Genomic DNA, 9515 nt, shown 5'->3' on the forward strand with positions numbered 1-9515 from the left:
AGCCTTTTCAATAATTGTTACTTAATCAATAATTAATTGGACATAACACTCACGTTACACTGTGAGGGATCTTCATCACTAGCATCTTCACAGTCATTAATGTTGTCACACAGGTACGCAATGGGAAGACATTCGCCGCTGCCCCCACACTTCCAGAAGCCTGGAGCACACGTCTGGCCTGGCACACTGCACACAACGCTAACAGCCTGACAGACACAAAAACATGTACCTTTCACTGCATTTAACTACATAATTGACTAACTAACTAACACAGCCACATCCTGTTCTTACGGAATCCAGATATCTGTTATCATTATCAAAAGTGCTCACAACCATACCATACCTCAAGGCAATTCAAATCTTTCATTGAAAATACATTTAATATAACTGCCACATTTATGCTTTCATCTTTCAAGGGGTCTCTTTCCATGAATGAAATTCATATGATAACTTTCACTATGGTTTACCAGTACCAAATCTAATCAAAATTCATTCAACAGTTCTGAGTATTAAACCATACTGTGGGCATTTAAATGGCCTTGCTGCGGAATGTGGTGTGGCGTTTTTAAATCCACACTTTGCATTTCATGACCTGCTATTTTCATGGACTGTCTGCATGTGCACTTACAAATCAAAGAACAGAAACACAAAGAAACTGTACATAGAGAATAAATGTAAAATAAGATAAAACAACTAGGAATAGAAGTAAAATAACTTACTATACATCATTTACTCTATTCTCCTACCCTGAGGATGGAGGCTACACATTCCTCTGAAACATCTGTAACAATCTACCAGACTACACAGAAATAATGTCATTGCAATGAGAACCTCAAATTTTACACACAGAACTTCACCTGCTGAATCTCACTGTGGTGACTATGAAAGTGTTTTCTTCCAGGATGTGATGCTGTACAGTCCAGTAGGAAGTCACCAAGCTTTCAGATGGATCTACTACCTCCATCTTCAGGGTTAGAGAGTAATAAAAGCTTGCTTGCTGTTTGCTTGGCTTACTCTCGAACCCTGAAAATGGAGGCAGTAGGTTCCCCCAAAATGTTGGACTTCTACTGGAATTTACAGTACCACATCCCAGAAGAAAACTGTTTCCTTGGTGCATTCTGTATAAGGAATGCATGAAGGCACTTACTTCCTCAGGGAGGCAATCATGGACTCCCCAGCCTGCAAATTCGCACTCCAGGATAGAGCTCTCATTGCCAAGGCACTTCAGGTCATCCACTAGGAAAACCTTCGGCTGTGTGTAGTCACGGGAAATGTATGATCCTGGTGGCAACACTTCTGTCGCACCCAGGGGGAACCCCAACTCTCGGCAGACAACTTCAGCATCTCGCAGCCCAAACAGATCATCACAAATCAGGCCCCACTGACCAAACACTGCAAAAATCCATTATACATGTTACAAATATTAGTAAGACAAACTTAGTTCTTTCACTGTTACATACAGAAAGCTGTGACTGACGAGTGAACTATATGTTAACCATGAACAGATCTGTCTTCTGAGATATAACAACATGTAGTCCATTCACAGTCATCTGACATTTCAGAGGAACATGTCACCTCCATCTTCAGGGTCGATCTGCTTGCCACCTGCTTTGTGCTGGTTTCTCGTTTGGATTATTCTTCGACCCTGACGATGAAGACGACATGTTCTTCTTAAACTTCAGTTGACTTTCAACAGACTACATAGCGTTATATCCCAGAATACAGAACTCACCATGACCACCTCAGTGAGAAACTCAAATCCTACAGATGTCACAGGTCAGATACACAAGCAATGCTTCAGCCTCAGAAATAAAAACAAAACATAACATGTTACTTCTGTGCCAATGCATCATTCTGGCAAAGCATAAATATGGCACTGAGGTGGCATCCCACAAGCTTAGACTTCAGCACTGGATGGATATGAACTGTCAGCTTCACATCTTGCCACTTTACTCATGGCTAAACTGCCCCCAGCACCTCTAGAGCCAGTCTGGATGTGGAAATCAAAAGAACATGTCATGAAATCCAAGCACAGGATAATAATTCTGGCATATTTGCTCCATTTTGACTAAATATCTTGAAAACTGTAAGACTTACAGAAAAAGCTTTGGACATAAAACATGTGTTCAATTTCTGCTAAAAATTTTGATTGAAACATACTCATTTAGCTCTTCACGTAAAATGTCTGGCACTGCCATATGATTTTAAACATAACGTGAAGGTTTTAGTATAACTCCCTTATATCAAATTTAATAAAAATGCATTCAGTGGTTGTCAATGTGTTACGTATGCACAGACACCCACAGTGAAGCTAACAGAGATATTTTTTAAATTTTTCATAGCGAACATGCCAAGACTGTCAGTCCACGCTGGAAATTAACATCTTTAGCCAGCAGCTTTAGTGTCTGAACTATTCACATTCATTGTAGAGTCTAAACAGAAGCAAATCTGAATACACTGATCAGGAGCCTAAACTCACATAGAAGCTGGAACAGGCCATTGGCCTAATTCTCGAACTGGATGGGGAGGCAGAGAACAACTGGCACAGTGGGGAGGCAGAATTTCTGTTCTTGACATATTACTCACCTCTGGCTTCAACACGACCCTCATTGGAGACATTACTTCCTGCCAGGCGGATGGCATAATCAAGATACGCTGCAGAGCAGTTCTTCTCGTCTGATCTGTCTCCACAGTCATTCCTGCCATTGCACACCTGCAAGAAACCATTAACTGTTGACAGGTACACACATGATGTGTATGTATTGACCGTCTTCTAGTGCACACAATCTCACTTGTCACACTTCACTACATGTTTCGGCATCACTGTGCCATCCTCAGGTGTGTTATTTACGTTAAACTATTGCACTGCTCGCCATCATGTGTCGTTTATAAAATGATTTAAAAAGTATATTCGTCATGTACTATAATAAAATTTATATATTAAAATTTGTTAAGATTTATCATCTTATACATCGTAATTCAAACTCGCGTATTATATCATTCTTCCGCTATGGGAGTCATTCTTCTTATATTTTGTGTATACTGTGTCTTGTGATGTGTCCTCCTTTTGTGGCTGCGTGTGTTCTAACAATGCCGAAACATGTAGTGAAGTGACAAGTGAGATTGTGCGCACTAGAAGACGGTTAATACATACACATCATGGATGCGAATCAGTGCAACAGGACGCTAAAATACAACATTATTAATAGGTACATACAGTTTGCTCCAAACAGCATACAAATTGATGGTTCATATTCAATATATCTCACTCCCTGTCTTACTCAGACAGACTGAAACCTGAGATTTAATGTGTTATTTCACGCAATAATTATTTTGCATTGTTTCATATTCAGACAAATAACTTGAAGCCAATATGTGAAAGAAATGTAATGTTATGTAGTTCTGTGTACAGTTGCAGACATTTTGGATCAACTCAACTGTGACCATCTTCTGGACAGAACCACCCACAAAACTACACAATGTCACAAAACTTTACCATCACAAAAACCTATGCCACACATACAGAAACTGCCACCTACATTTTGCTTTTCACTGCCAATTCCACAGCCTGATGAGTTGGAGCCAATAGCATGACAGTGCCCATCCTGTCAAGTGGCAGATACCTGTCACTCTGTATATAAATGTAATTTTCTCCAACAGATACAGAGAAACTTCAGGCATAGTTTGCTAAAGATTTAAGAAATCAAAATACAAAGTGAGTGTAAATTATTTTTCACTTTGTAGGATTTGAGGCTTTCACGGCGGTGACTATGAAGAAAGCAGTCTTTTGGGATTTGGCACCGTGTATATGTGGTGTTAACCGACGTTTCGGAGGAACTTCAGTTAACACCACATATACACGGTGCCAAATCCCAAAAGACTGCTTTCTTCATATTTTTCACTTGTCCTATCCCAATTCAAATGCAGTAATCTCAAAATATAGTTAGCATAGACAAAAGACTGGGCCAGCTGATTCTCAGTGGCAGTGACTGTGTTAACCCCTCAAGCTGGCGCTTCAACCCCCACTACTTGTACCCTGCACTGGTATTTAAATAGCCCTGTACCAGACACTTCTCACAGAACTTTTCAATATTATATATTTCAGAAATTACTGAAGTAAAAAGTTAGAAAGTTAATAGAATTTTCCAACCAGTGCGGCAATAGAGGTCACATCACTTTTATTATTCTTGCCTTACATGTTTCAGTTTAATTAAAACCATCATCAGAGGCACTTTTCATATGGCAGGAGACACTGTTAATTAAGTTGGTTTGATGTTCACTTTCACTTGTGTTATTCACAGATGTACGTTTCGTATTATTGTCATAGGTTTTAGTTATGACGGCACTCGTCGTATAAAAACATAAACATGCAGAATAATTGAGTATGCCAATAGGCTATACGCAGCACAGGAATTATCACTTTTCCCACAGTAGATTTCTTACGTTTGGATTAATCACTATTAAACTACTTAAAATTTAATTCAAATTGTCGTAGGTCGTTCTTGGTTGTCAATTCTTCCCGTGGATGGGAGTCATCATTCTTGGTGGTGTGTGGGCTTATATGTGTTATGATGTTACATGTGTGCTGCGTCCTTTGAATTAAATTTTAAATAGTTTAATAGTGATTAATCCAAACATAAGAAATCTACTGTGGGAAAAGTGATAATTCCTGTGCTGTGTATAGCCTATTGGCATACTCAATTATTCTGCATGTTTATGTTTTTATATGATAACGAGTGCCGTCATAACTAAAACCTTTGACAATAATACGAAACATACATCTGTGAATAACACAAGTGAAAGTGAACATCAAACCAACTTAATTAACAGTGTCTCCTGCCATATGAAAAGTGCCTCTGATGATGGTTTTAATTATACTGAAACATGTAAGGCAAGAATAATAAAAGTGATGTGACCTCTATTGCTGCACTGGACAGAAAATTCTATTAACTTTCTAACTTAATAGTGCAGTGGACCAGAATGAGACAATTCAAAATACTGAAGTAAATTTTATAAAATTTTGAGGAGGCATTATAAATAGTCTAAACCTTGAAGCATCGTATTATATTACTCATTTCCAAGCCATGTGATGCCTTAAGCAGCTAATCAGAAGGTCGAAAAGCATTCCTTGTAACTGCTATGAAATCTGTCAGAAGGAACAACTAAGACAGTGAGGACTACGATCTTTAGAGGTATATCACTTCAGTCAGTTTGAGTCCCTGCTAAGAGCAGGCAGAGCAATGACCACTTTTCTGTGAGCTTGCAGTCAGGGAGGACATACTCAGGCCGCCGCACATAGCTGTCTCACAGTCTTGCAAATATATCCTCAGGATACTGGCTTGAGGGGTTACTACATAAACTGAAGTAAATTTCCATAAGCAAACAAACGAAATGCTAAATTGAGTCAGACTTACGAGGCTCATGTTGATGCATTTCCCATTACCGCACTGGAACTTGGCATCACACTTCAGTGACAGCAACTTAACCTCGTAGTAGTCCCAACCTTCTTCCTCCACAAGATTTCCTGATAAGCCAATGTTACTGTCACTAAGAAGACACACTGAATCTTGTTCCCTGTTGAAACCAACAAACCCTTAACTCTTTCATGACTAGTGAAGACAAATGCCAGCCAGCTGTATGTTACCCATAATTCAACAGAAATTAGACAACCCGGTAACATTTCATCCTTCCACAAAGACATGCATGTGTACACTTTCCATCCCCGTATGCATGCTAAATGTTCAACTCATTTCCATATCCTTGATTTAATCACCCTATAGAATCTTCCTAAGCCCAGCACCCCAACCCAAACCATGTATTACTCTGAAGAGTAACAGTCATAATTTCCATCTGAATTTGGAATGGTTGTGGCATGAGATTAGAATGGATTTAAAAAGAGTGTCTATGAAGATTTTTAAAATTAAGTACAAACATTGAAAGGCCCAGACTGAGATGACTGGAGGATGTAGAGAATGATTTATGACAGCTGCAAGTGAGGATATGGGGGAAAAAATCAAATAAAGAGTGGGAATCTGTCGTGACGGAGGCCAAGGTTCTTAACAGAAATGCGGGGCCAAGCAGTAAGTAAGTATAATATCCAGAACGGAATGTGAAATGCTTACCGGTGACTGAAGGATCGGCAGACAAACTCCTTGGCTTTACGACAATACTGAGCACATTTTCTGGCATCTGTCTGCAACCATTTCTCTTTGTCATGGTGCTCAAGACGGTGGTTGGAATGTTTCGATACATCTTCGAAGCCATCTTCACAGTAACGTTCATCAAGGCCGTTGGAACAGTCCTGGACAAGATCAGATCAAGGATTTATGAAGACAACACAGTTTTGCTTTCTGCTTAATTCCTTTCCACTTCTAGTACATGAAAAATGTGCATGATCTGTTCCAGCTCATTGTTGCATTCGGAGAGAGCAGAACAGAGCAGTAATATGACTCCTAACATAACCACTAGAAGCATTTGACATTGGCACTGTGTATTTCTGGGAGCAGAACACTGGGAATTTCATAACCCAGCTGAATGGATATTAACTTGCTCAGGGATTTTGAAGTACAGTATTGTTCAAATTAGAGCCCAAAGTGTCTTTACCATGTTCACAACAGCCATATAGAAGATTCTATCTTAACTGAGATGAACACAGTCCTACCCTTACATCCTATTTGCTTAACATCCACTTGCATATGTATGTATAGGTCTCCCACACTGCCTCCTCCCTTTGTTTTCTAACAACCAGAAGTTGATACATATTTTGCAAATCTCAAATGCATGCTACATAACATACACCTATCATTCTCCTTGACTGTTTCAACACAACAAGACCCAAAACATATTTCATACAAAACACGCAATCTTTTTTAATAACACTGACATTTATGGATGTACGCTATTCTTAAACTCAAACATTAAATTAATTCTGTTATAAAATGTGCTTGGGGTTGAAGGAAATTCTTCATCTTACAAATTCAAATTCTCATTTCTTGACCTGATTACTCACCTCAAAAATTCATGAAATGGTTGTAACATATGCCTAATATTCCAACAACTTCCTTGATAAGAACTCATGACAGGAAGGCTGGCTCAAGCAACATTACTTCTCATTTATATTCAGCAAATATGTGATTCAAATGCTGGCTGCCATGAGTGTAGGATCCGCTCTGTCCCTCCCAGTGAATATCAGTACAGTATCTTCAACCATGCCTCACAGATCTGCGTGTCTTTATTTTATTGTTTATTTAATGACACTGCAACAACTCTGATTGCAGTGTTGAATTATGAGATGACAGTACACAATTAATTAGCGAAGATGTAACAGGGAGTGGCCATATCCTCAATTGGGGTGCTATCCCATAATTTTCCTGTAGGGACTGAGTTAATTGGAACAGCCAACCTCTGGGCTGAGGTTTGAGCCTCAAACCTCCCAGATACAAAGCAGGAGTGTTACCCAACTGACTGCAATGTTCAGTCTGACAGATCCTTTCTTAGTTGTTTAGTTATGGTGGACACTCATAATGTCAGAGTCTTTAATTAATTCTTAACTGCAACAATTTATTAAAACTTAATAAAAGCTGGTCACTTTAAAAGTTTCCAACTGCAGTTGGAATCAAGACAAGGAACATAATATGATGGAGTACATAACACGACATGGAAGAATGCACACTAGGGGAACCATATATCAACAAATAAACATCAACGCAGAAAGACAACTGTTTCCTCAACCACAACTTTTAACACCTGATGATGACCAATTCGGCTGAAACATGTCATGAAAACTTTTAAAGTGACTAGCTTTTATTAAGTTTCAATAAACTGTTGCATATAAGACTGCAGAATTAATTAAAAACACTAAGTGAAAAGTGCAACAGGATGCTACAATTTGATATTACTTATATTCTCACCTTGCAACACACTGACAGAGCCAGTCAACACGTCACAGTGGAACCTCCATCTAAGGTTCCTTGATATAAGGTCTCTTCTGACTTATAGACAGTGTCACGTAAATTCGAACAAGGCCCCACATTCCTAGTCAAAACCCAAGCATAGCTTGTGGTGGGAGGAATTTCTTAACACTCGTTCTTCCACTTCTCACACCCTCGAACGTACCCCCTTGTCTGAAATTTTTCTTCTGCGCATTCAAGATTACTCTTGGCCTTGTTCAAAGTTACGTGACACTTGCTATAATGTTCAACTTTAACAATCCCAAGTCAATAATCATAGTGTTCAATAACTCCCATTTCAGATTTTACTCAGTTTAGTGTACAAAAGAAACATTTAATGGACTTTTACTGCATACACTATGAACAAAACAACTGCAATGATTATAAGTTTCCATTTCCAACAACATCAAAACCAGTAAACGGATACATGCTTTACCTTCTGCCCGTCACATTTCCATTTGACTGGTATACAGCTTCCCGGCCGGCACTCAAACTCTTCAGGTTTACACTCATGTTTCGTCACTGTAATCACTTTCTCAACACCTGCAACAGTACAGCAAAACATTCTCATCTGATTTAGTTCTAGAGAAGAGAAGGCAAAGTTGTCCCTGTGCTTAACTCTATGCCAGGAAGGTTCATGGAGGACTCGATGTATAGATCCAAGTATTCTTGACCTTGGCACTAGTTGGAGGCAAATGGTCAGCTTCACCCCCAGGGAAAGAGCCCGATACCCATTCGATAGGAGCCTGGATGGGCTCAAGAGGCACTCTGAATGATGTGGAGAGGAGAAAAATCTCACGCCTACCAAGACTTGAACTCCGACTCCTTGGCCGTCCAGCCCATAGCCAGTTTCTATGATGACTGCACTATTCTGACTCATATGACTTATAGAGATACTGGGTTTTCGGACTTTGTCCATCGTCCTGGTTTTAAGATAACTAAGAAAAACATGACGTTTCGGAAACTGGATCTGTTTCTGTCCTCAGGTGAGGGAAAACACCTATTCTGTTGGGTCCCTTACAAAGAGCTAGCCTCATTCTAGAGCTAGGTCCAGTGATTTCTAAGGGACCCAACAGAATAGGTGTTTTCCCTCACCTGAGGACAGAAACAGATCCAGTTTCCGAAACGTCATGTTTTTCTTAGTTATCTTAAAACCAGGACGATGGATAAAGTCTGAAAACCCAATATCTCTATGTGTTATACACCATCGTCAGAATCCTATAGTAACTACTCATCTGACTTAGTTCTATACTAACACATATGCCCAAATATAAGTTGCACTCTTTTCCCCAAAAGTGACGCTTTTAGATTCAGGATGTGGTTCATAAGCTGTTCTTAACCCTTTGACGTGGTCATTTAAATTCCGCGGCCGCGGCTCCTGCGGTAATATATTCAGCCGGCCATTTAAATTTTGCTCGAAAATTATTTATTCATCATTGTTCTTAAATTCTATGAGATAGGAACATGAAACTTTCACTAAAATGATCTTAAATGGTGGTTTTATAACCTTACCTTATAATATGGGCGCCCTGTATCTCGGCCATGGAAGCAGGTTGTTTAGTATTT

At 39.3% G+C, this 9515-nt stretch overlaps 1 protein-coding gene across 6 annotated transcripts in view; it reads right to left on the reverse strand.

Annotated features, from left to right (window-relative positions):
• Positions 1-9515, reverse strand: part of LOC111866126 — a 54590-nt gene that overhangs the window by 28449 nt on the left and 16626 nt on the right. For all 6 annotated transcript variants that reach the window (XR_002843097.2, XR_002843095.2, XR_002843096.2 and 3 more), the window contains exons 10-15: positions 8386-8492; positions 6123-6301; positions 5415-5574; positions 2587-2713; positions 1148-1392; positions 54-206 (exon numbers count right to left, since the gene is read on the reverse strand). Coding sequence is in view for 3 of the 6 variants with exons in the window: in XM_023854767.2 (XP_023710535.1) it covers positions 54-206; positions 1148-1392; positions 2587-2713; positions 5415-5574; positions 6123-6301; positions 8386-8492 (971 nt within the window). In the remaining 3 variants the exon portion in view is untranslated. The remainder of the gene's footprint in view (positions 1-53; positions 207-1147; positions 1393-2586; positions 2714-5414; positions 5575-6122; positions 6302-8385; positions 8493-9515) is intronic.

This window comes from Cryptotermes secundus, unplaced genomic scaffold (assembly GCF_002891405.2).
Source record: "Cryptotermes secundus unplaced genomic scaffold, Csec_1.0 scaffold318, whole genome shotgun sequence".
NCBI classification, from domain to species: Eukaryota; Metazoa; Arthropoda; class Insecta; order Blattodea; family Kalotermitidae; genus Cryptotermes; species Cryptotermes secundus.